Source organism: Heterodontus francisci, chromosome 32 (assembly GCF_036365525.1).
Source record: "Heterodontus francisci isolate sHetFra1 chromosome 32, sHetFra1.hap1, whole genome shotgun sequence".
Taxonomy (NCBI): domain Eukaryota; kingdom Metazoa; phylum Chordata; class Chondrichthyes; order Heterodontiformes; family Heterodontidae; genus Heterodontus; species Heterodontus francisci.
In genome coordinates, this window is record NC_090402.1 from 14,072,715 (window position 1) to 14,090,148 (window position 17,434).

At 40.0% G+C, this 17,434-nt stretch overlaps 1 protein-coding gene across 3 annotated transcripts in view; it reads right to left on the reverse strand.

The window, feature by feature from the left end:
- The window catches only part of LOC137347646 (neuronal calcium sensor 1), a 130,940-nt gene that overhangs the window by 83,283 nt on the left and 30,223 nt on the right, over positions 1 to 17,434 (reverse strand). The window contains exons 1-3 of one of the 3 annotated variants that reach the window (XM_068012279.1): positions 14,520 to 14,535; positions 10,979 to 11,112; positions 7,603 to 7,627 (exon numbers count right to left, since the gene is read on the reverse strand). In XM_068012279.1, coding sequence (XP_067868380.1) covers positions 7,603 to 7,627; positions 10,979 to 11,000 — 47 coding nt within the window. In that variant the 5' untranslated portion in view covers positions 11,001 to 11,112; positions 14,520 to 14,535. Of the gene's footprint in view, positions 1 to 7,602; positions 7,628 to 10,978; positions 11,113 to 14,519; positions 14,536 to 17,434 lie in introns of those variants that run through there. The other 2 variants (XM_068012278.1, XM_068012277.1) reach the window with 2 other exon arrangements.

A 17,434-nucleotide genomic window follows, 5' to 3' on the forward strand; every position in this document is an offset into this window, starting at 1 on the left:
GAATAAAAGGGACAGTAGCGACATGGATACAAAATTGGCAGGAATCAAAGAGAAGCGAATAATGGTTGTTTTTTTGGACTGGAGAAAGGTTTACAGTGAAGTTCCCCAGGAGTCGGTTTTGGAACCCCTGCTCTTCCTGATATATATTAATGACCCAGATCTTGGTGTACAGGGCACAATTTTAAAATTTGCAGATGGGACAAAAATTGGAAGTATTGTGACCTCTGAGGAGGATAGTGCAGAACTTCAAAAGGACATACAGGTTGGTGGAATGGGCGAACAAATGGCAGATGGAATTTAATGCACAGAAGTGTGAAGTAATTCATTCTGGTAAAAAGTACGCAGAGGGACAATATAAAATAAAGGGTACAATTCAGAAGGGGCTGCAGGAGCTGAGGCACCTGGGTGTATATGTGCAGAAATCATTGAAAGTGACAGGGCAAGTTGAAAGAGTGGTTAATAAAGCATACAGCATCCTAGGCTTTATCAATAGGGGCATCGGGTGCAAAAGCAAGGAAGTTATGCTAAACATGTATAAAACACTGGTTTGGCCTCAACTGGAGTACTGCGTCCAGTTCTGGGCACCAAACTTTAGGAAGGATGTAAAGGCATTAGAGAGGGTGCAGAAAAGATTCACGAGAATGTTTCTGAGGTTGAAGAACTTCAGTTAAGTAGACAGATTGGAGAAGTTCGGACTGTTTTCCTTGGAGGAGAGGAGATTTGATAGAGGTATTCAAAGTCATGAGGAGTCTGGACAGATTAGATAAGGAGAAACTGCTTCCATTGGCGGAAGGATCGAGAACCACAGGGCACAGAATCTAAATAAAGGAAACTATGAAGGTATGAGGTACGAGTTGGCTATGATAGATTGGGGAACGTTACTTAAAGGGTTGACAGTGGATAGGCAATGGCTAGCATTTAAAGAGCTCATGGATAAATTACAACAACTGTTTATTTCTGTCTGGCGCAAAGATAAAATAGGAAGGGTGGCTACTGTGGCTTACAAAATAAATTAGGGATAGTATTAGATCCAAGGAGGAGAAATATAAAATGGCCAGAACAAGCAGCAAACCTGAGGATTGGGAGCAGTTTAGAATTCAGCAAAGGAGGACAAAGGGATTGATTAAGAAGGGGAAAATAGAGTATGAGAGTAAACTTTCAGAGAACATAAAAACTGACTGTAAAAGCTTCTATAGATATGTGAAGAGAAAAAGATTAGTGAAGAAAAATGTGGGCCCCTTACAGTCAGAAACGGGGGAATTTATAATGGGGAACAAAGAAATGGCAGACCAATTAAATACATACTTTGGTTCTGTCTTCACAAAGGAGGACACAAATTACCTCCCAGAAATGTTGGGGAACATAGGGTCTATTGAGAAGGAGGAACTGTATGAAATCAGTATTAGTAGGGATATGGTGTTAGGGAAATTGATGGGATTGAAGGCCGATAAATCCCAAGGGCCTGATAATCTACATCCCAGAGTACTTAAGGAAGTGGCCCTAGAAATAGTAGACGCATTGCTGGTCATTTTCAAAATTCTATAGACTCTGGAACAGTTCCAACGGATTGGAGGGTAGATAAAGTAACCCCACTGTTTAAAAAAGGAGGTAAAGAGAAAACAGGGAATTATAGACCAATTAGCCTGACATCAGTAATGGTGAAAATGCTAGAGTCCATTATAAAAGATGTATTAACAGAGCACTTGGAAAGCAATGACAGGATCGGACAAAGTCAACATGGATTTATGAAAGGAAAATCATGCTTGACAAATCTACTGGAATTATTTGAGAATGTAACTAGTGGAATAGATAAGGGATAAGGATGTGTTGTATTTGGCCTTTCAGAAGGCTTTCGATAAGGTCCCACATAAGAGATTAGCGTGCAAAATTAAAGCACATGGGATTGGGGATAAGGTACTGACATAGATAGAGAACTGGCTGGCAGACAGGAAAAAAAAAAAGTAGGAATAAACTGGTCTTTTTCCGAGTGGCAGGCAGTGACTAGTGGGGTACCGCAGGGATCAGTGCTAGGACCCAGCTATTCACAATATATATTAATGATATAGATGAGGGAATTAAACATAATATATCCAAGTTTGCAGATGACACAAAGTGGGTGGGAGTGTGAGGAGGACACAGAGAAGCTCCAGTGTGATTTGGACAAGTTGAGTGAGTGGGCAAAAACATGGCAGATGCAGTATAATGTGGATAGATGTGAGGTTATCCACTTCGGTTGCAAAAACAGAAATGCAGATTATCTGAATGGCGATAGACCGGGAAAGGGGGAGGTGTGAGACCTGCGTGTCCTTGTGCACCAGTCGCTGAAAGTATGCATGCAGGTGCAGCAGGCAGTTAACAAGGCAAATGGTATATTGGCCTTCATAGCGACAGGATTTGAGTACAGGAGCAAGGATGTCTTGCTGCAATTATACAAGGCCTTGGTGAGACCACATCTGGAGTATTGTGTGCTGTTTTGGTCTCCTTATCTGAGGAAGGATGTTCTTGCTATGGAGGGAGTGCAGCGAAGGTTCACCAGACTGATTCCTGGGATGGCAGGACTGACGTATGAAGAGAAATTGGGTCGATTAGGCTTGTATCCTTTTGTGTTTAGAAGAATGAGAGGGGATCTCATAGAAACCCACAAAATTCTGACAAACTGGACAGATTAGATACAGGGTGCTCCCAATGGCGGGGGAGTCCAAGACAGGAGTCACAGAGTAAGGATAAGGGGTAAGCCATTTAGGACTGAGATGAGGAGAGATTTCTTCACCCAGAGAACAAAGAACAAAGAACAAAGAACAGTACAGCACAGGAACAGGCCATTCGGCCCTCCAAGTCTGCGCAGATCTTGATGCCTGCCTAAACTCAAACCTTCTGCACTTCCGGGTACCATATCCCTCTATTCCCATCCTATTCATGTATTTGTCAAGATGTCTCTTAGAAGTGGTTAGGATCTGGAATGCACTGCCTGAGTGTGTGGTGGAGGCAGGTTCAATTGAGGAATTCAAGACAGAATTGGATTATCTGAAAAGGAAGCATGTGCAGGGCTAGGGGGAGGTGGGGAGGCCAGCACAGATATGAAGGGCTGAATGGCCGCCTTCTTTGCTATAATCATTCTGTGATTCTCTGAAAAATTATGCAAGTGATCACAGTCACCCAATGTCCTTACACATACACTTCCAAGCTTGGACTTCCAGATAGCAAACAACAGAAACCTTGCCTGATATTCTTCTCCATTGAAACTAATAGTATCTCCCTATGACCATGCTGCCCAGGATCAGCTTACTTAGCAGAAACAGTGGATCAGACCTGGGAGTATCTTAGTCTGCATGGCTGTAGCTACTTGACTGGCTTAACCAATTAAACATTGGGGGAACCTTCTGCAAGCACTTCTAATCTATTGCTGGGAACATCCAACTGGATGCGAAGAATCTGAAATCCAGTGCTAGCATTTATTTCAACTTTGGAAGCACCAACAAACTCACTGTTCTGACAAGAGAACATGAAATGATGAAAAGCCTTGTCAAAAATAAACTGACTTGCAAAAATAATAAACTCTGCTCTGAAATCAAGAATTACTTGAAAGAAAAGCAAGATGAAAACTTAGTGAAGATTTAGAAATTTTGATAAAATGGATGTAAACTGAACTGACACTTTTTTTTTTGTAAAGAGAACAAATCTTCTCAAGGTATTAGATTTTACTCAGAAGATGAACGTGCCACCTCCATGCTTAAAAGTCAGTAAGAACAGTTGTGCTACTCCACTGAACAAAAATAATGTAAATGGGTGAACAATTTGAAATTAAATGTCAACTGGAGGCGGATTTAATTAAACCTGATCATCCCTGCATTAATCTTGTGAAATGTTAACCTAAATGTCCTCATCCACATCCATCAGTCATTCTTCAGTTGATGCACTTGCTTCATCTCAATGTGACTCACAAAGTATATTTCATAACATAAGAAATAGGAGCAGGAGTAGGCCATTCGGCCCCTCAAGCCTGCCCCACCATTCAATAAGATCATGGCTGATCTGCCCTCGACCTCAACTCCTCCTTCGTACCCTCAACTCCCCGATATTTCAAAAATCTATCTACCTCCTCTTTAAATACACTCCGTGATCTAGCCTCCACAACTCTCTGGGGTAGAGAATTCCAGACACTCATTACCCTCTGAGAGAAGAAATTCCTTTGCATCTCAGTTTTAAATGAGTGTCCCCTTATTCTGTAACTATGTCCCCTAGTTCGAGATTCTCCCAGTAGTGGAAACATCTTCTCAACATCTACTTTATCAAGCCCCCTCAGAATCTTGTACGTTTCAATACAATCACCCCTCATTCTTCTAAACTCTAATGAATAAGGGGCTTACCTGTTTAGCCTTTCTTGATAAGTCAACACCCTCATCCCAGGAATCAGCCTCGTGAATCTCTTTTGAACTGCCTCCAATGCCGGTATATCCTTTCTTAAATACGGGGACCAAAACTGTACACAGTACTCCAGGTGCGGCCTCACCAACACCCTGTACAGTTGTAACAAGACTTCCCTATTTTTAAACTCCAACCCCCTAGCAATAAAGGCCAAAATTCCATTTGCCTTCTTAATTACTTGCTGCACCTGCATGCTAACTTTTTGTGTTTCATGCACGAGAACACCCAGATCCCTGTGCTGCACTTTCTTGGAGTCTCTCTCCATTTAAATAATAGTCTGCCTTTTGATTCTCCCTATCAAAGTGCATGACCTCACACTTTCCTACATTAAACTCCATCTGCCAAGTTTTTGTCCACTCACTCAACCTATCTTTATCCCCTTGCAGATTCCTTATGTCTTCAACACAACATGTCCTCCCACCTATTTTTGTATCATTAGCAAATTTGGATATATTACACTCTGCCCCCTCCTCCAAGTCATTAATATAGTTAGTAAATAATTGAGGCCCTAGGACTGATCCTTGTGGCACTCCACTAGTTACGTCTTTCCAACATGAAAAAGATCCATTAATCCCGACTCTCTCTCTTCTGTGTGTTAACCAATCCTCAATCCATGCTAATACATTACCCCAATACCGTGAGCTCCTATCTTGTGCAATAATCTTTTATGTGGCACCTTATCGAATGCCTTCTGGAAATCCAAATACACTACATCTACTAGTTCCCCTTTATCAACTCTGCTTGTTATATCCTCAAAGAACTCTAGCAAATTTGTCAAACATGATTTCCCTTTCACAAAACCATGTTAACTCTGTTTGATTACATTAAGCTTTTCTAAATGTCCTGCTATTTCTTCCTTAATAATGGACTCCAGCATTTTCCCAACGACCGATGTTAGGCTGACTGGCCTATAGTTTCCTGCTTTTTGTCTCCCTCCCTTCTTGAACAGGGGCATCACATTAGCGGTTTTCCAATCCACTGGGACCCTCCCGGAATCCAGTGAATTCTGGAATATTTCAATCAATGCCTCCCTATCGCTGCAGCCACTTCCTTTAAAAATCCTTGGATGTAGGCCATCAGATCCTGGCGACTTGTCTGCCTTTAGTCCCATTAGTTTGTCAAATACTTTGTCCCTCATGATTAGAGACTGTTACAAGATCTTTCCTCCCATTAGCTCCTTGCTTATCTGACATCTGTGGGATGTTTATAGTGTTCTCCACCGTGAAGACCGATGCAAAATATTGGTTTAAATTATCTGCCATTTCCCTGTTCCCTGTTATCAATTCTCCAGTCGCATCCTCCAAGGGTCCCATGCTCACTTTAGCTACTCTTTTTATTTACCCGTAGAAGCTCTTGCTGTTTGTTTTTATATTTCTTGCCAATTCACTTTCAAAATCAATTTTCTCCCTCTTTATTAGCTTTTTAGTCATCCGCTGTTTGTTCCTAAAAAATTCCCAATCCTCTGGCCTACCACTAGTTTTCACCGCTTTGTATGCCTTAGTTTTTGATTGGATACTCTCCTTGACCGCCTTTGTTAACCACTAGTGGTTTTTCCTTCTCATCGAGTCCTTTTTGACAGGGATAAATTTTTGCTGAGCGTTATGAAGTATCGGCTGAAATGTCTGCCATTGCTCATCCACTGACCTTCCCCTTAATCTATTTTCCCAGCCCACTTTAGACAACTCTTTCTTCATACCTCTGTAATTGCCCATGTTTAAGTTGAGAACACTGTTTTAAGACCAGAGTTGCTCGCCCTCAAACTGAATTCGAAATTCTACCATATTGTGATCTTTACCCCCTAGACGATCCTTAACTATGATATCTCATTATTAATCCTACTTCATTACACATTATTAGATATAAAATAGCCTGTTCCCAGGCAACGTATTGCTCTAAGTAACAATCCCTGATGCACTCTACAAAATTCGTCTTCCATGTTACCTCTGCCAATCTGATTTGTTCATTTCATCAGTAGGACTTTGCAAAATGAGTCGTTTATGGAAATGTAAGCTTCAATGCTCTCTCAAACATTAACCTTGTTCCCTCCTGCCTATACAGGCATGACTGTTTCTTGGGGCAGCAATGGCCAACCTTGATCATTTTCTCCAAAGCTTTCCCCCATACTTGTCCTTTACTCTATCCCCATCCCATTTCCCAGTTACTTTGCTCTCATGAGTCTACAACACTGGCAAAACTCCCAGAGCTCCTCATTTCCATATCACTGACTGAATGCCTAAAGCATGAAATATTTGTATCAGATGGCAGCTGGGCTAACAGCTTTCGCCAGTCCAACTGAATACTACCTTCAATCATTCATTAGTCCAAATGGAAGCCCAGCACAGCCAATGGCACTACTTTAATTTGGACGTCATGTCAAAGATAACTTGCCACTGATGTCCTAAGACAAACCTTGAAAAAGAAGCATTATAAAAAATAAACTGTTATTACAAGCAAGCATGGAATCAGGAAACGAACAATGTTGCCAAAACATTGAAAATCACACTGAAATCAAATAACCAGTCAGGTATAAAGGCTCTGTGTTCATTTCTAACCTATTTTTGTGATCATCAATGGTGAAAGATATTAATTTTGGGTGCATTTTTCCTTGTTGGGCACTCGGTAACATAAGTTGCAGCATACTACCCTGAAAAATATACCACAACTCCAACTGAAGAACAGCATCCTTCACTCACCAATGTGAATTTTTCCATCAGCGATGAAAATGACATCTTTTGACAAAAATTGTACAATAAAGTGGCATGGAGTGGACCCATGCCTACTGGGAACTTGGTTGAGACAGGCCAAATGTATTTAACAAGATACCTTCTGGTACATCGCTGAAGGATCCATTCTAACTGGAAAGTAAGTGACAGCCAGAAGTCATCAGATCAGAGTTCAACTCTGTTCTTTCTCAACTAAGCACTTCCAGCAGGACTCAGTAGACAGCTATCGGTAGCTGGAACACTGGCTGATTTTACCCATCCCTAATCCTGCATTGACATTTGAAGTGTTCCCACTATCACACTGACTCAGATCAATTAGCTCAGCTGAATCAAGGTGGGAACTTCCTAATCTATAATGCAGATTACCACACCAGAGAGGCATGCTGATCAGACTTGTACATTTGTCAAAGAACACTTTTATTCCTTTTTAAAAGATTAGGAACACTGGACTCACCACTGTTGGACTTCTTTCTCAGTAACTGCAAAAGAAAAAAAGTTACCAGATTTACCAAATGGCCCATATTATATACACACACACACATATGTGGAATATGATAGCAAAACATCCTCTTTCTATCACATAGCAAGGAATATTTCCAACATACTATTCATCAAGTATCTGTCACTTTTAACTATAAAAGAGAAAGGTCAGATTTCAAACCATGAAATATTGGTGCTGATTTAGTTGTTAGTCACAGTTACTTTGGGGTAGAAGTTGCAATGTTACACATCATGCCAATCTGGAAATCCTGTAAATTAGAGCAACAGCCCTGTGAAATGCAATTGCAATGGAAATGCTTAAGCGAGAGTGGGAAAAAATTTCCCTCATTCTTTGTGGAGAAATTTCAGGCACTTGCTGATATGTATTGCTATTCTTTGTTAATCCAGAATGTTAAATTATTTTAATGGCACAAATTTACTCTCCTCCCTCCTCACTTCTCTTACCCAGTTCATCCTGGCTGCCCAGCGACCACCCTTGTGCGTATGAAGGAAAATAAATGAAATGACAATGAATCATTTAAACTGTGGAACTATGGAGAAGTACCAATGCCCATGACCAAATGAATAACCCCAATAAAAGCATTGCAACCATTGGTTTTTGCTAACGATCCTGCCCGCATCGCCACTAGCCGATCGCCAAAGTGCTTGAGGAAGTTTGCCATCGGTAGAAAGGCCTGTATATGGTATATTTTAGAGTAGGAGGTTGTACAGCAGACCCCATCCTGTCTTGGTGCGACAGTGCCTGGTTTCAATGATCAGGGAGCCTGTATAATTGAGGACAAGGCCCTGCTGCAACCTTTCGTCCGCCTTCACAGCCATCAGCCAATCCACCGTTGAAGGACTTTGTTGTGGTAAGACTTATTGAATGGCAGCCCTTGCGCACCATGTCACAGCGTGCTGTAAAGTAGGTTTATGGGGGTTTTGAATGATGTGGAGGCACCACCCACTACCTCACCCCACTCAACACTCTGTCGCTGTGGTGTGCGACTGTTTATTTTTCAGGACAGGTGTTACTCATTTTGCAGCTAGCCTGCATATCTGGAGATGGTTCCGGCTACCCATCACTTGCCACGCAGTTGGGGACTGCAGTTCACTAACACGTATGGGGGAGGGAATTTCATCAGTTGCAGGATTTGTTATTTTTGCGAATAGCGGGTGCTGTAATACATAGTGAAGGGCATTAAGCTTCCACAATTAAATCACAATTTGAAATTCAATTATATTAAGTATTATTGCACTGCATGGTATAGGCATATCCTTATTCATATAATGCTCAAATTAGGTCCATTCTTGGCATATGCCACACCACTATCAAGAGAAAGGGTAGGGGAAGAATACAATAAAGCTCAAACATTGAAAAATCAACAGAAACTGAACAGAGTTAATTGGGCATACGGAATTTTAATTAGAACAAATCCCTACCCAATTTGGGAAGTTACAGTCTGACATTTCAAACTGTTAGGCTGCCAAACTCCCATTTATCAAAATTTTTTGTTATAGTTCAAGAAAATGAAATGACTGCCAAGAGATCTAGTGTGCAGAAGTCATTTTTATTCCTAATTACCTGAAGCACTGTTCTAAATTTTCTTCTTTGATGAGATTAAAAGCAGAAAAAAGGCAGTGAAGTAAAAGGAACAAGTTAAGCACCACCCAAATAGTACAGTTTTTCTTCTGAATCCCAGCTGAGGCAAGAATGATAAAGTTTGAGACCTTAAGCAAACAAGATAATAAGAAATAGGAGAAGTAGGAGTTGGCCACTTGGCCCCTTGAGCCTTCTCCGCCATTCAATAAGATCATGGCTGATCCGATTGTGGCCTTAACTCGATTTTCCTGCCAGCTCTCTCCCCATAATCCTTGACTCCCTTGTAGATTAAAAATCTGTCTAACTCAGCCTTGAATATATTCAATGACACAGACTCCACTGCTCTCTGGGTAAGAGAGTTCCAAAGATTAACGAACCTCGAAGAGAAGAAATACCTCCTCATCGCCAACTTAAAAGGGAGACCCCCTATTTTTAAACTGTTCCCCAGTTCTAGATTCCCCCACGAGGGGAAATATCGTCTCAGCATCTATCCTGTCGAGCTCCTCGGAATCTTATATGCTTCAATAAGTTTACCTCTCATTCTTCTAAACTTCAATGAGTGTAGGCCCAACCTGCTTAAACCTTTCCTCACAAGACAACCCCCTCATCCCAGGAAATCAGCCTAGTGAACCTTCTCTGAACCGCTTCCAATGCAGGTATATCCCTCCTTAAGTAAGGAGACCAAAATTGTACGCAGTGGTGTGGTCCCACCAATGGCTTGTACAATTGTCGCAAAACTAAAAGAACAACCTATTGCCCAATGAGGGAATAGAAACCACCACATATCTCAAAATCAGCTTCTTATAAATTTCAAGCCCCACTATTGTTGATGAGGGCACACATTTATGTTTTCTTTTGTAACCAGGATAAAGAAGAAGCCTAGGTTTTTAAGAGGTGAGGATGAAGGGGCAAGGGAGATATTTGGTAGTGGAGAAAATAAAACAAATATAATAAAAATAAAATAAACTAGTCTCATGACTGATCCAAGGACAGTGGATGGTTTAGGCAGACAAAAGTGTGATCCTCCACAGCTTGAAATGGTCTAGCTAGATCTGGTGATACTGTGTCAGCCCTCATCAACTGGTGTAAAAAAAATGCTGCAACTTATTTTTTTGCCCTATAATGTCTGTCGGGACACATTGTGCCTCCATTTAGTGGTTCTATCCAGTAACATGGCTAAGATTGGCAAATTAACTATGTGGCTATAATTGAAGCCGCATTCAACTTTTCTTGCCCTCAGATGACATCAGCCAATCAATAATTCATCCTTCAGTATCGAGGATGGCTTATGTTTTCACACAATGAAATATTCCTAATGAAGGGACAATATGATTTTTTTTCTCTTCAAATGCTGAAACAGTAAACATGAGAAGTATTCAAATATTCTGCTTATGAATAAGAACATAATACAATATATTTAATAGATAGAACTTTTTGGAATGAAGAGGTTTTTTTGGCACAAAAACTGACAAGAGCATGCTAACAATGGTCTTTGCCTCCACTAGCAGCAGCTTGCCATCCATCAGTCTTCAGGTCACTTTTTGTACCAAAGCTCAATAATTCACATGGGCAGAAGAGCAAAGTTCTTATTTCCACAGCTGCCTCTCAGCTGCGCTATTCTACACATAGTTTTATTTTTGGATGTCGTGTCTGTCTGCTCCTCTTAACATAGGAACAGTGGATACCGCAGACAAACCTGAAAAAAAATGTTGAGGAAAAAGACAGACAACACTAGAAATAAATGCACCTGAATTCCTTGGCTTTTTCATCCTGTTTTACCACCTTTCCTCCTCTATACTTATTCTCTTATTTCCATCCACTAGGAATCACCAGCTTCTCTGTGCTCCTTTCATTCGGTCTGTATTTTACCAATTTCTGTAACTGTGAAAGTAACAATAGATATCTAAACTGATTTCACCTGAAAGTTTAATACCAAGTCTATAATAAAAATCGAACTTACTTGTCTTCTACTGTGCTTGCATTTTATCATTTGAAATAATCAGTTACATATATTACTGCAAAATTAACTTGCCCAATTTTCAACCCTTTCCGATTCCACTTGTCTGGAGGTGGTGCAATTCAATTTTCTATTCCTCATGTGTAAGCAATGAAGGCATAGTATTTAACTGTGGAATGCATTACAGCAGAATCCAATATTATGCTCATTTTGCCAACCAGTGTGTGTTGGTGATATCAAGTTATGGATTGTAATTAGGCAAGTTGTTGAGGTCATTTGTAGCACTCCAGTCCTCAAATGAGTCCCGAGTTTCAGCTTGGTTCAGTAGTGGTTGAGGTTGTGAATTCAGCCTACTGTAGTTCTCATCTTTTGGATGGAACATTAAATTGAGAACCCTAGAACAACTGAATGCAAGTCCTGAAAATGTGTATTGCCTTGTAACATACTACAGGTAGTTTCATTGTATGTTATATAGAAATTTAAAAACAACAATTTTGCAGTGGGGCTGTTGTGATGGACAAATGATGGATCCAGATTCTTGCAAGTGAATTGTGTAACGACAAAGAGTGATAGTAGGATCTTACTGACAGATAGGGCAAAATAATTGTTTCTTTGCAAGGGCAGGTAAGAGACTGACATGAAAATTGGGGACATTACCCCAATTAAAATTAGTCTAGAAGACTCCCACAAACTGATTTCTGGATAACAGTAAATAGAAATGCAACTAGAAAAGATGAATATATCTCGTTACCAAACAAAAAAGAAAATGCATTCTGCTCCTTTAGCACTGGGCTCCAGAGACCACATCAATTACTGAGCACAATACAGCACTGACACCGTATGGAATTTAATTGGTCACACACTTAAGAAAAAAAAAGGGTAGGAGTATGTGAATTTAAAATACAGCATTGCTGCATGTCTCTGCACTTTCTGGCACATATCATTGTAAAGACAGCAAAGGTCAGGAAACTATGCAGCCATTATTTCAGTTCTGATGAAAGGTCACTTTCACTGAAACGTTAACTTTGCTTCTCTATCCACAGATGCTGCCAGACCTGCTGAGTATTTTCCAGCACTTTTTGTTTTTATTTCAGATTTCCAGCATCTGCAGTATTTTGCTTTTATTTTGGTGATTAGTTGATGTTTGAATCATACCATATTGCATACAATTTATAAACTTGGTTTGTAATGTTTATTGTGTGGTCACTTTTATTTTTGCATTGCAGCCAAACAGACGTTTTGATGGTCAGAGACAGATTGAAGATAAGGTATAGGATTACTGTTACATGGGGAACTGGGATTATAAAATGCACTGCAGCAACTTGCCAAACCTCCTTCGACAACACCTTCCAAACCTGCGACCTCTGCCACCTAGAAAAACAAGGGCAGCAGATGCATGGAAACACCACCATCTGTAAGTTCCCATCCAAGCCGTGCACCATCCTGACTTGGAAATATATCGCCATTCTTTCACTGTCACTGGGTCAAAAACATGGAACGCCCTTCCTAACAGCATTGTGGGTGTACTTACACCAGATGGACTGCAGCAGTTCAAGGCGGCAGCTCGTCACCACCTTCTCAAGGATAATTAGAGATGGACAACAAATGCTGGCCCTGCCAGCAACGCTCACAAACAAACAAACATTAGTCTGGGCTAGATTCAAAGCAAGGTCTCAGAAATGATAGGGCAATAAACTAGACCACTGAGACAACCAGCTCTTCAAGTGATTGTTATAAATCATACAAATCACATTCATTTTGATTTTTAAAAAATAACTTTTCTTGGAAGGGAAGTGGTCATTCTGTTTAGGACTATGGTTATTGGTTGTCAACAAAGCACATCTTTGAAGTGAGAGAATATTTACAGAAAGGTATTAGCTGCATTGAAGGGCAATTTACTAAGATCCCGTGTTCTGGATATTTCTGTGATTCAAAGTATTTTAAATTTTATTCAGGAGCGATCAGATCGAGCAGCTGCAATTAGTGTCGTTACATAAAGTATTTGTGATAACAGTATCTGTACTTGCAATAAACAACATTTAACACAAGATGGATATTATCACTGATGGTCCATTTCATTAAGCAATGGATTTGCTTTGTTTCAAATAGAAATTAACAACATTTCAATTGTTAAAAAATCATTCTTAAGGTTTTTATTGCATTAGAAGAGTTGGAATCCTACACAACTACTGGATTAACTGTTTCAAACACTTTTTACTGTAGAGCATTATAACTTAACTCGGAGCTTGAAATTGTGGTTAAAAACGTATGCTTTAATTTTGTTTATCCTTTCATGGGATGAGCGCGTCGCCGGCAAGGCCAGCCTTTGTTGCCCATCCTAATTGCTATGGTCAACCAAAAGTGGCTTACTCGGCCACTTCAGAAGGCAGTTAAGAGTCAACCACATTGCTGTGGGTCTGGAGTCACATGTAGGCCAAACCAGGCAAGGACAACAGATTTCTTTCCCTAAAGGACATTAGTGAACCAGATGGGTTTTTAACGACAATCAAAGATAGTAAAAGCGCCATAAAACTGAGACTAGTATTCAATTCCAGATTTTATTACTTGAAATTAAGTAAACTTATTAATTAATTGAATTTAAATTCCACCAGCTGCTATGGCGGGATTTGAACCTGTGTCCCCAGGGCATTGGCCTGGATTACTAATTCAATGACATTACCACCAAGGCACCATCTCCACTCTCGTATCTAGGAATTTAAAGTGGAATCTGGACTAAGACTGGTCTATAAGTATGCTAATTATCAAATAGAAAAATTGGCTCATTCAAAAATGAGTTGCTATCTCAACTTGGGCTCAACGTCAGCCTCACCAGAAGTCCATGCACAAACACTTTCAGCAGCCGTCACGGGTATTAATCTGGTGCAGAAACTATGGGTCATTTTCCCTTCCCGAACCGATGGATAATGAGGACCAGCTGCAGACATATTGCTGCCCCAGCTAAGATCAATTAATCCAGGAAAGACAACAGCATTTTGATATTCAAAGTCATATCAGTGAACTTTTTTTATAATCAAAATCATATTTTTAAGCTAGACAATTATGATTAGTTTTTTTTGTTAAATATATGTGATCAAGGTGAGGAACACTAATGCTAAGGAATGCAGCTTTTGCCTCATTTATCGATGTCCATTATCAGAATCAGATATGTCAAGAATCAGATTGGTCATGGATACCTCAACTTGATTCAGTATACCACCTCTGACTGAATCATGTCATTTGCATTTTCCAAGTTTTATTGATGCATGAAGTGGTGTAACTGGAAACAGAGTTGTCAGACACAAGTGTAAGGAGTTTAGAAATGCTCACTAACTTATAATTTGAAGGGTAAATTTCAAGAAAAGCTGTTTCCATCGCTCAGTAACTAGGCATCACAAATTTAAGATCACCTAAAGAACAAAGGGAACAGTAAGAATGCTTGAAAAAAAGATGGCTGTTAGGACATAGAATGCCCAATCACAAAAGTGGTGCAAAGAACCCATATAGTAGCTCTAAAAAAAGGAAGCTGATATTAGAAAAATTAAAAAGGTAGGGGAGCACTTAGGTGGATAGCTCTTTCAGAAAGCTTGCACTGACATAATGGGCTCTGTTGTAAAAGTTCTGTGATTCTGGAAGCACTAAAGATGTACTGATTAGCAGTGACTGATATGGAACAAAGCCAAAGTCTTCTACGGCTTATCTTTGGTTCAGCAAAGGATGCTTAAAATGAACAATCTCCTAGGTGTGGACAGTCCTATAAGCAGGTGAAGCAGTATGGTTTCCAAACAAGTATTCCCATTTAATGTTAAATTGTAAATAACTTTCTACAGTAGATTTCTGACCACATACTAGATTGGGACTAGCCAGGCTAAATGAGTAGCAACTTAAATTTATATAATGCCTCTCATGCAAAGAATGCTCCAAGACCATTTGCAGAGGAAGCAGGAAGAAATGGAAAGTTTAGAAGGGGCTTTTGAAGGAAGGCAATAAGGTTGTAATGAATGCGTGGGACTTAGTATGGAATGGGATAGATAGGATCTGGTCACGATATTCTAGATGAGTTTTTTTTGTCTAGAGTGGAGCTGGGAATGGCAGTGAGAGGAGCATTAGAGAAATTGAGACTTGTGATGATGAAAGTATGAATAAGGGTTTCAGTGACAATGGGTGTAAGATAAGGGCATAAATAGACAATGCTTTGGAGGTAGAGGTAAGCAGTCATGGGGATGAAATGAGTTTGCAGTTCAGTTGATCAAACAGGAAGCCGGGTTCCACATTTAGTCTAAGTGGGCAAGTGAGGAAGGAAATGGAATTGGCTTTTGGTGAAAGCCAAACAGGACAGCTATGGTTTTGCCGATGTTGCACCAAGAAAAATTCTGGCACATCCCAGACTAGATATCGGACAGGGTGGATATTAAACAGGCATTTAGACACCACAGTGACAGTCATAGAATCAAGGGAAAATGTGGGCCAATTGTCACTGGAATACACAAAAAAGCTGACCTCATGTTGGCGTTGCAATATGCCATGGGAGCCAAGCTCAAATCCAAGTCAAATAGCAAAATGGAAGATGTGTACCATTTGTAAGCATTGCATGTTAAAGGAATTTGGGTACATTTTTTGCAGCTGTTAGTTCACAGCACAAAAGACCCTTGGTTTAGCACAAATCCCACAATCTTGCTAAGGCCTAAAGGATAACTAACGCAGGAAATAAAAACTGCTAATAGATCTGCATTGCATTGCTCACACATAAAGGATTCAGTTTTATAACAATAGGAGCATTTATGCCATATAGGGAACAATATCAGGGCCACTGATTTACTGTGAATGAACAATTCAAATTCAATTTTTATGCTAGGATTTTTCTTGGTGCTCTGGGGATTGAAATACCACAAGTCTATCCATTATTCTGTCACTTTCTGTTTGATGCATAAACGCTAGAAGCAAAAGAAAATGTTCCAGCAGTTCAGTGACTGAAAGGTACTGATGCAGCCTGGAAAACTGAATATACAGCACGTGTTTAGACTGCACAATCTGAATTCTGTTAGCAATGTCACAACTCTGGGTAAAAAACATCAAGTCCAAGGCTAGACGTTTGGGAAATGCAGAGACCAAGTTAAAGCTTTTAGTGAAAGCATTGCAAGGCATGTAATTTTTAATTTTGTTTAAACCTTTATTTTGAGCATAGAAGTTGCTGTTAATGAGCAAAGTGGCAGTTATTTTTTTTTTCACTAAGGTCAAGAGGAGATCTGATAGAGGTGTTCATGATTTTGAACACCTCTGATGGAGAAAATAGGAGAAACGTTTTCTAGTGGCAGAAGGGACACTAACCAAAGATGACAGATTCAAGGTGATTGAAAAAAGAAATAGAGGTGACATGAGGAAACTTTTTCTTTTTAAAGAATAAGTTATTTTGATCTGGAACCCACTGCCAGAAAGTATGGTGGAAGCAAATTCAATAGTAACTTTCAAAAGGGAATAGGATAAATACTTGAAGGGAAAAAATTTGCAGCGTTACGGGTAAGAACAGGAGAATGGGCTATACCAAAGAGCCAGCACAGCCATGGTGTGTCAAATGGCTTCCTTCTGTGCTATATCATTCTACAATTTTCAATCAATTTGATTGATTTGCAAAGAAATCACTTATGAATATTTTGCAGTACAATTATTAAAAGTGATTGTTATGTGACAGGAAGGTTTAAGGCCTCAGTTAACATACTATCAGACTGCCATCTACAGGCACCACAGGCAATTCCCTATACTAAGGATACTATTATACTGTAATAAGATTTCCCATAAGAGCTGGTTTACAGAGGTGTTGACAATGAAACACATCCCATGTAATACATGTAATATATTAGAAATATGCTGATTTGATGGGGTGCTGTGTTCAGTGTAGGGTGAAGGCACAATTGCTGGAGCAGTGAACAGGGAGCCTCCACATTTGGCCCATGTTAAACTTTAGTTTGAAGCATTCCATACTGATAAGTAGATAAGAACATAAGGAACATAGAATTAGGAGCAGCAGTCAGCCATTCATCCCCAAGCCTGCTCCGGCATTTAATAAGATCATGGCTGATCTGACCGCGGCCCTGACACCACCTTCCTGCCTGCCCCCCATAACCTGACTCCCGAGTAGATCAAAAATCTGTCTAACCCAGCCTTGATTATATTCAATGACCCTCCACTGTTCTCTGGGGAAGAGAATTCCAAAGATTAACAACCCTCTGAGAGAAGAAATACCACATCATC